Source organism: Mustelus asterias, chromosome 20 (assembly GCF_964213995.1).
Source record: "Mustelus asterias chromosome 20, sMusAst1.hap1.1, whole genome shotgun sequence".
Lineage (NCBI taxonomy): Eukaryota > Metazoa > Chordata > Chondrichthyes > Carcharhiniformes > Triakidae > Mustelus > Mustelus asterias.
This window is the reverse complement of record NC_135820.1, coordinates 70,755,141-70,768,278: the sequence shown is the minus strand read 5'-3', so window position 1 is coordinate 70,768,278 and position 13,138 is coordinate 70,755,141. Positions and strand designations below refer to the sequence as shown.

Here is a 13,138-nt window from a genome sequence, read left to right as displayed (position 1 = left end):
GGGGGGGGGGAGGGAGAGACTGGGGGGGGGGATGGGGGGGGAGAGAGACTGGGGGGGGGAGGAGAGACTGGGGGGGGGAGGAGAGACTGGGGGGGGGAGGAGAGACTGGGGGGGGGGGGAGGAGAGACTGGGGGGGGGAGGAGAGACTGGGGGGGGGAGGAGAGACTGGGGGGGGGGGAGGAGAGACTGGGGGGGGGAGGAGAGACTGGGGGGGAGGAGAGACTGGGGGGGGGGAGGAGAGACTGGGGGGGGGGAGGAGAGACTGGGGGGGGGAGGAGAGACTGGGGGGGGGAGGAGAGACTGGGGGGGGGAGGAGAGACTGGGGGGGGGGAGGAGAGACTGGGGGGGGGGAGGAGAGACTGGGGGGGGGGAGGAGAGACTGGGGGGGGGGAGGAGAGACTGGGGGGGGGAGGAGAGACTGGGGGGGGGGGGGAGGAGTGACTGGGGGGGGAGGAGAGACTGGGGGGGGGGGGAGGAGAGACTGGGGGGGGGGAGGAGAGACTGGGGGGGGGGGGAGAGACTGGGGGGGGGGAGGAGAGACTGGGGGGGGGAGGAGAGACTGGGGGGGGGGAGGAGAGACTGGGGGGGGAGGAGAGACTGGGGGGGGAGGAGAGACTGGGGGGGGGAGGAGAGACTGGGGGGGGAGGAGGAGAGAGGTGGGGAGGCGAGAGAGGGGGGGGAGGAGAGGGGGGAGGAGAGGGGGGGGGAGGAGAGGGGGAGGAGAGAGGTGGGGAGGAGAGAGGGGGAGGAGAGAGGGGGAGGAGAGAGGGGGGGGAGAGAGGGGGGGAGAGAGGGGGGAGAGAGGGGGGGAGAGAGGGGGGGGAGAGAGGGGGGGGAGAGAGGGGGGGGGGAGAGGGGGGGTGGAGAGGGGGGGTGGAGAGGGGGGGAAGGAGAGGGGGGGAAGGAGAGGGGGGAGGAGAGGGGGGGAAGGAGAGGGGGGGAAGGAGAGGGGAGAGGAGAGGAGAGAGGGGGAGGAGAGATGGGTGGGGAGGAGAGAGGGGGAGGAGTGAGAAATAGAGAGTGAGAAAAAGAGTGTGAGAAAAAGAGAGAAAGCGAGAGGGGACAGCGATTGCAGAGCAAGGCACTAGCCCACTGCAGATGCATGTATTTTGTAAACAGAATTTCCTAGAAGTTATGCTGTCCAACGCTCCCTTTCTGTTGTTAGGAGTAGATGTTGATTTAATACACCAGCTTTTTAAATACACCCAGTCGGCATCAATATACGAGGGAACAACTTGTACCGCACAGCAGACCATCTGAATTCCCCCCACCCCCGCTACTTCATGAGTTCTCACCCAATGGGCTACTGTTCTCAATGAAAAGCTTAGTAAATAAACTGGATTCATCCCCAAATCATTGGAACACGAGCTATACCCCAGCATCAATCGTCACCCATGAAGAATGGTGGGGGTCAGGAGTTGAGAAGGTAAAGAACATCCTGATCTCCTCTGTAATCTCACAACTTACGTTTTACAGTAAGTCATACTAGGATAGATGGTGTAAACTACCTCTAGATAAGCAAACACTTGGCTTTGAAGCAATGTGGTGTGGACAATGGTGTTTTACATTAGCATGGCCCACCACACGTTTTCTACTTTTTTTTGTTACGGTTCAAAACTGTATGATTATCCAGAGTCTTGGTCCTGAGCAAATAACACTCTCCCATCCAGTGTCAGCTTCAAGTATCATTAGTTCACATAGAGCATGAGTTAAAATGCAAACTACAGCTTTCGCTACAGTACTCCAAAATAATTGCGCTTCATCCCAAACCTAAAAAGATCATAAACCCACCCCATGGATCTGCTTCCCCCACACAAGCTCTCCCCGAGGCCTTCGAAGGAGGCTAGCTCTGAGTGTAGAATTAGGAGTCATTTGGTACTGTCAACGTAGAGAGCTGGTTCAGCCTGTCCCAAACTTATTTCACGTATGACTCTCAGCAACAGAGGGAAACTGTCATGCCATCGAGTCCAGGACAGATTTGAGCTCATGCCAGAACAGTAAATGGCCATCATCCTAATTCACCATGCTTGTCCTGTCTCCATTCTTTCTCCCCCAACTAATTTCTCAACTCAAATCCTCTCTCATTACAGCCAGTGTGTTGTGTATAATTATGTATTTTGAAGCCACCAATCTCATTTTAAAAAACCCAAAAGGCTCAATTATCAAAGACAGGCTTTAAAAACACCCAGTATTCTTAAATTGGACAGATAATAAAACTTTTTAAAAATGTTATGAAATAGTCAATATCCAATAGCATTTAATTACTCACAGATGTGGCACCACATTTGCTTACCACAGGAAGTCATATTGGTAGAAAGCACACATGCAGTGACAGTGAGCACTCGCCAGGGAAAGGTGTATGCAGAGAGCTGGGTGACCGAACGCAAGAAATCTACAGAACACGGGCTTGGTCGTTAGCTAGCTTGTTGTGGGTAAAAGGTTTCTCTCCCTTCTGTCGATCTCAAAATTGAACAAGCACCGCCTCACACGCAGACCTTTCCTGTTGATTTATTTTAACTTAAAAAAAAACTTCCTGGTTTTGACCAATCCTCCCTGGCCAACCGAAGAAAAATTACACTGCCAAAATTTGAGAGAAAATAAATAAGGACCTCACGCTCACTTCTGTTTCAGATTACTGGGTCAGCTGTCCAGTTAGGCTACAATGATGTAGAGTTTTAATGGAAAAAAAAAGTCACAAATACTGGAATTGTAGGCAAGTTCATTCTGGTACCCTTACTCTCTCGCGCGCACTCTAACCTGAGTTGAAGCATTAAAAAGTTGCATGTCTCATAAAAACAAAGGAAAACCATTCACAGTTAAAAAGAAAAAAAATTCAACTTAAACCAGTGGACACATTTAAATCAAGTCCCCTTACTCTTTGGTGACAGGGCCTCTACACTCAAGTTAACTTGTCTACTCCTGTTTCCCCAAGTCAAGCTGAAATGTTTTTTTTTTTAATTTTATAAATACAACAAAATACATATTCACAGCAATAAAGGCCTCTTTAAGATGTCCTTTTCTCAAAATGGTTCCAAAGATCCGATACAATTACTTTGAGACAATTCAAATAGTTATTCTCGATGGAGTGCAAGGAGCCTTTAAGATGCACGATGAGGAAGAAATTAATTACTAATTTAACGGCACACCTTTTAAATTAATTACAACTGTTAAGTAAATCAAACCTCCCAGCTGCAGACACTTCCCCATTGACCAAAAGTCCAAAAGAAAATTAAACCTACAGCTTACAACGACGTGAGCCCCAGTGGGCTTGAAGTTGCTGTTGGATGTTAGTTACTATCCAATAACTCTGTCTAAAAAGGATTTCATCTCAGTCACAGAAAAGGAAACCACTTTTTTCTTTTTTTTTTCTTAAAAAAAAAGGGTCAAGAAACAAGCACACAGCAGACAAAAAAAAAGGTCACTGCTTACCAAATGTTCTGGAAGCTACATCCAGTACCCCATTTATTTTGACTGCGAGTTACTCTAGCATGGGAGGTGTCGGAAATCACATGACAGTCATCAGTACAGTTTCACAGTTTTTAAATAGTGCTTTGGGGGGTTGCTGCTCCTCCCTCAAAAAAAAGGAATGTCTTTTTTAAATTTCTTGATGGTCCATTTATATGTTGCAAAACTGGAGAGAGGAAAGGTTAACATTTTAAAATTGTTTTTGACCAATTAAACACTAAAGAAACCAAATAGAACCATGCCAATAGTAGCCATGACAATACATCTCTCTTACTACTCTCCCCATTCTTGTTGAAATAAATCACATTTAAAACTCCCAGAGCAATATTTGGAGATTGAAAGACCACAACTGTTCAAACACATGGCTCGCAAGGCACTAGTCATACAGCACTCATTCCATCCAGAACAATCCCTCCTCCCTCCCCAACCACTTCCTACGCAGCAAATGGAGCTTAAAATCAAAAGGCCTTTGAATTTCAGCCAATCTTCCTGGCCTGAATGATCCAAAGTTTATTCCAGTGGGATTTCTTGTAGGCCCAGTGAGGAAGGTTTCCTTAATCCCCTTCTGACAACATTTTATTACCTGCAAGGTAAAGTAGGAACCATTCCAAACAGTTTTTTAAAAAAAGGAATTTTAAAAACAAAATTCAGCATAGGCATTTAAATAGAGATCACAATCCATTTAAAACATATGAACAATTTATATTGGTCTGGGAAAGAATGCAATTTACAGAACTAGCAACAGAGCAAGGTGGTTGAAGGGGCCAGAACTACGTCATACAATCACCTGGTGCCAACCAATCCAACAATGGAGAACATTTTGGCTCCTTGCCAATCTTTGGCCTGCAAATCTGTGCAGTTCCTTGCGTTACCTTCAGACCAGGCCAAGACACAGCTTGGTCCTCAACTGCAGCGTTGTCCAACTGCTCCCCAGGTAGTCTCTGGCCCCAAGAGCATGCCAGGGTGTTGCCCCCCCCTCCTTCCCCCACCGCTAAGCAACAGGGTCGAGCTGCTGCCTGACGGCACCACCTACAGATAGAGTCAGCCAAATACGGAATTCAACCCTATCCTTCCCCAGTTAGTGCCTGCTCTGTCACTGCACATTCCGAATAAACCACACTCTTACACAAACCATCCTTTTTGGCGGAATTTAAAACTTCCTCTCTCACATTAAATCCATGTATACAATCGTTTTTTTTTTTTGCACAGTTAAAAATCAAACCATAACCAAAAAATGCTCGACCTGGATTTGCGTTCCAGTTAGGTGGTTTTGGGCACAGGTCAGTGACAAATGTTAAAAAGATAAAAAGCGAGAGGGGAAAAAAAAACCTCAAGAGAACCACAGGATAGTGAACATTCAGTCTCCAGTTCAGGCCGAACAGTCACCGATTCTTCCCCACGGTTCAGCAGTGACCAGTTTTAAGCAGGTGTACTTTGATTTTATTTTTTTAAAACAGGACTGCAGTTCTCAATTTAAAAAAAAGTTATTGCAAAGTTCTAACAGTATAAATGCACCAATCTAATCAGTGCGAATATATATATATATATATATATTTTTGTTTTGCTTTTCTTCCTCTTAAAACAGTAGCTACGGAACCACAGAGTTTTTCCTTTTTCCTCGTTAGATAAAAATGTGTCTCCTCCTGCTCAGAGTGGCTTAGGCTGGGTCTCACTCAGCCTCAGCCACATCAATAGTTAAAATTCATAGTCTTTGTCAGCCATATCAATAGCCCAGGCAAACTTCTCACGCTGGGTTTTGTTGTAGATCTTCTCGGTTGGGATGCCCCACTTCTTGCACCTATTCAAAAACAAGGGGTGAGGGGGTTGGGAACACACGGGTAGAAATAGTCAATAAGACAGTGGACTCAAGACTCCCAACGTAGAATCACTACAGTGCAGAAAGAGGCCATCGAGCCTGCACCGATAACAATCCCACCCAGGCCCTATATACCCCCGTAACCCCAAATATTTATTACCCTGCTAATCCCCCGACACCAAGGGGCAACTTAGCATGGCCAATCAGCCTAACCCGCACATCTTTGGAGTGTGGGAGGAAACCGGAGCACCCGGAGGAAACCCACGCAGACACGGGGAAAACGTGCAGACTCCGACCAAAGTTGGAAATCGAACCCCGGGTCCCTGACTCTGTGAAGCAGCAGCGCTAACCACTGTGCCACCCCGCCGCCCCACCATGTCGTTTATGTCCTGCATTTTCTATTTGTATTCTGGATTTTTCTTTCCAATCTGTGCCACCATCATCATAGAAATCATAGAAACCCTACAGTACAGAAAGAGGCCATTCGGCCCATCGAGTCTGCACCGACCACAATCCCACCCAGGCCCTACCCCCATATCCCTACATATTTTACCCGCTAATCCCTCTAATCTACGCATCCCAGGACACTAAGGGACAATTTTAGCATGGCCAATCAACCTAATCGCACATCTTTGGACCAGTTCCAAATAATCCGTGCGTTTTTCTACGTTAATTCCTCCCAACGCACAGTGTTTGAAAGCACTGATGTTTAGAGAGGGAGAGTTCCGTCTCTCCACCTTGTCCCCGTCCCCACTTCCTCTCCATCTACTATAGCGTTTCCTACTTGGTCAGTTCTGGTGGCCCCTAGTGAGACAGAAATTGAAAAGATGTGACCCTAGAAATATTGGATGATTAGTGGTCACCTTCCAAAATTCTAGTGACTCTGGAACAGTTCCTACAGATTTGGAAGATGGCAAATGTAACCCCACTATTTAAAAAAGGAGAGAAAAAAGGGAGAATTACAGACTAGTTAGCCTGACATCAGCAGTGAGGAAGATTCTAGTGTCTATTATGAAAGATTTAATTGGGCGGCATGTTGGACAGTGGTTAGCACTGCTACCTCACAATGCCAGGATTCAATTCCGGAGTGGAATTTTCACGTTCTCCTCGCGACCGCGTGGGTTTCCTCCGGGTGCTCCGGTCTCCTCCCACAAGTCCAAAGATGTGCGGGTTAGGTGGATTGACCATGGTAAATGTGTGGGGTTACAGGGTCGAGGCAAGTCGCTCTGCCAGGGTTGGTGCGAACTACATGGGCTGAAAAGCCTCCTTCTGCAATGTAGGGATTCTATTCTATGTAAAGACGTGATAACTTTTTGAAAGCATGAATGGGATCGAACAATTTCAGCATGGGTTTAAGAAGGCAAATCATGGTCAACAAATCTACTGGGTAAGTTGAGGGAAAGATAAACTTACACTTGATCACCAAGGGAGAAGTTAGCGCTGACTGTATAATGTGGTCTATTAGTTACAATCCACAATTTAAAAATTGAATACATGACAACTTAAAGCGGACGTGGAAATATAATCAGTGAGCTAGCAACTGTGTAGCTGATGAAATTAATATTCAAAAAGCCTAACTATCAAACAGTTCATCCGGAAGTTCATTTGCCCTCGTGTGGTGAAATTTGGGTCCCTGGGACACGGATCATAGAGATCTTATAGAGACATATATAATGAAGGGGCTAGACAGGGTAGAGGCAGAGAGATTCTTTCCACTTAGAAAGGAAACAAGAACTAGGGGACACAGCCTCAAAATAAGGGGGAGTCAGTTTAGGACAGAGTTGAGAAGGAACTTCTTCTCTGAGGGTAGTGAATCTCTGGAATTCTCTGCCCATTGAAGCAGTGGAGGCTACCTCGTTAAATATGTTTAAGTCACAGGTAGATAGATTTCTGATCAATAAGGGAATTAAGGGTTATGGGGAGCGGGCAGGTAAGTGGAACTAAACCACTATCAGATCAGCCATGATCTTATTGAATGGTGGGGCAGGCTCGAGGGGCCAGATGGCCTACTCCTGCTCCTATTTCTTCTGTTCTGCAGTGTTGAGCTGCTAACCCTACCACAGAGGGTAGCTTATCAGTCTCACGTGTGCTTTCAGCTCTGACTGAATCAACCTCACATACAAATCACAATATCCAAGCCAGCTCCCACCTCACTGTTCCTCAATCTCAGACTATCCACAATTCAGGGACAGTCTTACTCCACCTTGTAAACCTACTACATCCGTGAGGTAAAAATTCCAAACAGAAAAATAACAAATAAAAAGCATCTCCTGATTAAGCACACAGGGCAAGAAAAGAAAAATGCTACTTTTACCAAATACAAGGAAGAACTGAATGACTGGTGTCAATAAAATCGCCCTTGCGTGTCAATTATAGCTAACAAACTTACAGATAGGCAAGCTCTGCTTTTCCAGCCACCTCTTCTGTTTAAAGAGAGCTCCAGACAAATTCAAATGACTTTGACATGCTTACGGCCTTCCAAGTGTTTGTTCTCTGGACAGGAGCCACAGCTAATAACTATACAATTCAACTGTATAATCACGCCCTCACCCCAGGACACAACTGAACACTTGGAAAGTTGTACAGCGCAGAAAATGCCCTTCGGCCCATCGAATCTGCACTGACAATAGCTACCACTGAAGTCGCCCTAATCCCATAACTTGAATGTTACGCTGTTGCAAGTGCTCATCCAAATACATTTAAAGGTAGTAAGGTTTCCCAGGCAGTGCATCCCAGATTCCCACCAGTGAAAATTATTTTTCTCAAATCCCCTCCGAATCTCCTGCCACTTACCTTGTGATTGACCCCATCAAACACGGAAATTCTGAGGCAGTTTATGGGGCATTTCCTTTAAAGGCCATCCCTCTTGCAAAGTTACAGACACTGTTCCAAATATTGGTGAGCTATACAATCTTGCATCCAAATGTTTGCTCATCCACCCAACATTTTCACTCATCCACCCAACATTTTCACTCATCCACCCAACATTTTCACTCATCCACCCAACATTTTCACTCATCCACCCAACATTTTCATCACCAAGTTAATTTGTGATACATTGACTGCATTTTTAACCAAATTAATGCATTTTAATAGCCAATGCTGACTATTCTGTTGTGTGTAAATAGTTTTGTTATTGTAAAAATAAGGAAAATGCTCATATTCCAAGAACAAATTTTAAAAATCAGGGCAATAGTTAATGATGTAACACTGAGGGAAAAAGAAAAAACATTCACAGAAGATAGTCTCGACATTTTAAGCGCTACCCAATCATTCACTCTGTCTCATACTCGGCTCTCCACACTCCCCCTCCAACTTCTTAAATCAATCTGCGGTTTTCACCCCCACTGCTCTTCTTGGGAACCCACTCCCAAGTCACTGAAACCACAAAAAAAAAAATTCCTGACATGTCTTTGTTACCTCTAGACTGCTCGCCTAGTAAGCCTCTCAACGTCTACCCTTCCAAAAACTTAAATTAATTGCTGGCTGTAGCCGAACTCACATCAAGTTCCATTCTTCCTTTCCCTTCCCGTGGCTTGCTAAGGCTACGTTGGCTCCTGGTCTAACAACTCAAAATTTAAAATTCTCCTCAATTCAAATCATTCTACAGCCTTCATCCTCCCCGTCTCAAACCTCCTCCAGTGCTGAGCTTTCTGCCCTCTAATCCTTATTTTCCCCCAATTTTCTGCACTCCATCACTGAAGCCTGTGCCTTCAGCTGCCTTGACTACACACACACACACTGCAAATCCCTTCCTAAGTCGCTCCACTTCACTCTTGTCCCTCAAGAACCTCACCATTTTGATCAAGCTTTTGATCCTCCCCAATTTTTATTTAGGTGGATGGGGTGTCAAATTTGTTTTGGTCACACTCCTGTGAAATGCTATGGGACATTTTACTACGTTAAAAAGGAGATTAATTTCCCCAAATTGCTCCCTCAGAGTCAACTGTCTCTTCAAGTAACCACCAGCAGTGTACATGGGGGGGGATTGAACTCCTGTGCATGTGGGAAAATTCACCAAGTATTGCCTCGGGGGTGGAAGAGAAAGCATCTGTTCTGCCCCGAGACTGCGAGTTCGCTTCCATTTACCACAAAGTTGGTGCCTGTTGTTAATTCACGTGACAGCAGCATCAATGACATGGCACAAGGTTGTCAGTGATTTAACCAAACTAGAAGCAGCTCTGAAAGAAAAGCATAAAAGTAGAAAATCCAGGGTCCCAGAAGAATATTAAATTTAGGATTGTGACTAGTGGGCACGGCGCATAAAGATAGCAAAATCCCTGGCCCTGAAATTTTGCAACTAAGAAAGGATCCAGAAAATCATTTTCCTCAATCTGGATTTTTGACGTAGGAGATCTAGGAGAAATCCTCCAGGGGGACAGGGAAGTTGCAGGAAAGGGCGAACTGGGGCACTTCAAGTTTCTGATCTCCAATCAGGAGCTGCTGACTCCCACCGGCTGATAAGAGGTCTCCTTTGACCCATTCCCATCCCCATTCCCTTTGACCCATTCCCATCAAACTTCCACCAAGAGTGGGCGCTGATTAACACCAACATGGAGGAGCTGCATCCTTCCTTTAGTCGATATTTGACCATGTCCATTAATTCTATTGTTTGTTTATTCTGGTTATTGGACAGCCATTTTATACTTTGCTCCAGAACCACAAACACTCCCACTGCCTCCCCCACACCCCCCAGCTGTTTTAACGCCAAAACAAACAGGATCTTGGGCTGCCAAGGAAACCTTACCTGGGAGGGCCCAAATTGAATCAAACAGAAATAAAGAGGCTCGCTTACCAGGCAATGCTGATCCTAGGATCCAAGTAGTTGAGTTTGGAAGTCCCAAGAGCTATCTGCTTATTCTCTTCCCGGTCAGTAGCCTGAACTTCCAATTTCATCAACTGATCTTCAAGTCGCTGGACAGCTTTCTTCTTACTTTCCACAGATCTGAGTGGGGGAAAAGAGAAAAGACATAAGTCATTATGAGGAGCTCTCTATTAAGAGCTTATTAGTTACAACAAACAGCTCAGTTATGTTATACAAAAAAGAACAAAAGACAATTACAGCACAGGAACAGGCCCTTCGGCCCTCCACGCCTGCACCGACCATGCTGCCCGACTGAACTAAAACCCCCTACGCTTCCGGGGACCATATCCCTCTATTCCCATCCTATGTATTTGTCCATACGCCCCTTAAAACTCACTATCGTATCTGCTTCCACTACCTCCCCTGGCAGTGAGTTCCAGGCACCCACCACCCTCTGGGTAACAAACTTATGACTGTAACAAATGACCAGAAAGTTACTCTCGTATCTAAAGATTAGGTACTGGGAGCTGGAATGCTCATAATCAGAACAGACATGTGAGCAAACTATATATAATTAAAGGATGGGCTGTCCAAATTGAGGAGCACAAGGCCCATAACAAGCCCACAAAACCCACACCGAAACACAAGTCTGTATTGTCTCGTGTTTCGTACTTCACGAGATGGAACTCGACAGATCCAGAATTTTGAAAATGATGGAAACGATTTAAATCCATCTGTGGCGTTAAATAAAAGGGTGCCCAGATGGAAATTGAAGTGCACAAAATTAGTTGGCTGCTTTCCAATAAAGTGGTTTGAAACTTCCTGAGATTGTGAAAGAACTTGTCTTTATACACAGCCTTGCTTTAACTCTGCCTGGCCTTCCAGGCACTATTGACTATAACTACACGACCCAGAGAATAGAAAAAGTTTGGATACTTGAATTAGTGAGCACGTTTATTGCAGTGGCAGTGGGGGCAAGAAATGTGTTTGGACGAAACATGTTGCACTGATGTGCATTAGGGGCTCTGAAAGCATCTACCAATGTTCTGAGATCTTTATAGATCCTTGAAGGTGGCAGGACAAATTGAGGACAGTTAGCAAAGCATATGGGATCCTCATAAATAGATGCTTTGAGTACAAAAGCAGGGAAATTGTGCAGAACTTGAATAAAGCTCTTTTTCTTTCATTCATTCATGGGACGTGGGCGTCATTGGCTGGGTCAGCATTTGTTGCCCATTCTGAATGGCTTGTTCGGCCATTTAAGAGTCAACCACGTTGCTGCATATCTGGAGTCACATGTAGACCAGGTAAGGACGGCAGATTTCCTCCCCTAAAGAACATTAGTGAACCAAATGGGTTTCTACGACAATCAACAATGGTTTTATGTTCATTAATTCCAGGTCTGCCGTGATGGGTTTCAAACCTGGGTCCCCAGAGCATTACCCTGGGTTGCTGGATTACTGATCCAGTGACAATACCACTACCTCCCCTCTGGTCAGGCCACATTGTAATATTGTGTTCACTCCTCGTCAAGAAGGATGAGAGTCCTTGAGAGATTGCAGAGGCGATATACCATATTGACACCAGGAATGAGGGATTTTGGCCACAAGGTTTAGCTGCAGAAGCTGGACCTTCTGGATCAGAAGGGAGATCTGATACAGGTGTACAAGATCATGTCAAGTTTAAGGTAGACATGGAAAGACTATCCTCCGTAGCAGATGGTACAAGGTCTAGAGGACACAGATTTAAGGTTTTGGGCAAGAAATGTAGATGCAATCAAAGGGAAAACTTAAAAAAACGAGTGGGAATGACTTAGAATTTTCTGCCGATTAGAGTGAAGAAGTTGAATAATTTCAGAAAAAGGAAATTGATGAGCATTTAAAATAAATAAATTTACAGAAATAAGACTACAGGGGGGGTGGGACTGTTTGGATTGTCCTGCAGAGAGCTGGCATAGACTTTATGGACTGAATAGCTGCCTCTGTTAAGACTTAATGACCAAACTGACCTTTATGCAGTGAACAGAGCAGCAGCTTGGCAATGGTTGTTCACAAGGCTTTGCCGTTTCTCTTTCAAAAAAAAAACAGTTTGTATAGACTGCTTACTTTCTACATCTTTCATCTCTTCTAACTTTATAGTCAGCTTTGGCACCCTTCAGCTCTCTCCTGGCTAGTCCGATTTGTTCTTTCTTTGCATCAATCTAAAGATGGAAAGGAGAAAATACGTGAGTTCGAAAGCAGAAAACTCAGATCTTCAAAATAAATCAAAAGGTTTTATCCGATTTTTCTCCGAGATGGTTTCAGGAGGGCAGTGACCAAAATCCACCAGACTGTTGGTAGGCCCACCGAATACAACAAGAATACTGTACTCTCCTCGTCTCGGGTCAGAATCTACACTTACAATTAAACATCAAAAACAAATTTCACTCGATTATTTTGCAGTGTCAACAGTGTATACTTTTAACCGCTCTCTGCAGCATTTTAAACAAATCAGACATTAGTTAAAACACGCTCAAGTGAGAAAAACCATCGTGAGGCCCTGGCGCAGTGCAGGAAGAATAACAACCAGTGTACCGGGAAATGTGTCAAACTTAGAAATCATAGAAACCCTACAGTGCAGAAGGAGGCCATTCGGCCCATCGAGTCTGCACCGACCACAATCCCACCCAGGCCCTACCCCCACATATTTACCCACTAATCCCTCTAACCTACACCTTTTAGGATTCTAAGGGGCAATTTTTTAACCTGGCCAATCAACCTAACCCGCACATCTTTGGACTGTGGGAGGAAACCGGAGCACCCGGAGGAAACCCACGCAGACACGAGGAGAATGTGCAAACTCCACACAGACAGTGACCTGAGCCGGGAATCGAACCCGGGAGCTGTGAAGCAGCAGTGCTAACCACTGCGCTACCGTACTTCCAGCCAAATCAAGCAGCCTCCGATTAACAGCCATCGGAGGGACTTCATAAAGTACCAGGGAGATGCCCTCAGAACCAGTCTCCATCCTCAAAGTCAGTGTAGGTAGAACAACCAAGTCCCCCTTCCATTGAG

The 13,138-nt window shown here is 45.5% G+C and overlaps 2 protein-coding genes across 2 annotated transcripts in view; both read right to left on the bottom strand.

Annotated features, from left to right (window-relative positions):
• The window catches only part of plcg1 (phospholipase C, gamma 1), a 586,083-nt gene that overhangs the window by 168,595 nt on the left and 404,350 nt on the right, over positions 1–13,138 (bottom strand). The window lies entirely within an intron of this gene.
• The window catches only part of top1b (DNA topoisomerase Ib), an 87,647-nt gene continuing 75,386 nt past the window's right edge, over positions 878–13,138 (bottom strand). Inside the window, exons 19-21 of the mRNA XM_078236804.1 lie at positions 12,191–12,285; positions 10,077–10,226; positions 878–5,263 (exon numbers count right to left, since the gene is read on the bottom strand). Coding sequence (XP_078092930.1) covers positions 5,161–5,263; positions 10,077–10,226; positions 12,191–12,285 — 348 coding nt within the window. The 3' untranslated portion in view covers positions 878–5,160. The remainder of the gene's footprint in view (positions 5,264–10,076; positions 10,227–12,190; positions 12,286–13,138) is intronic.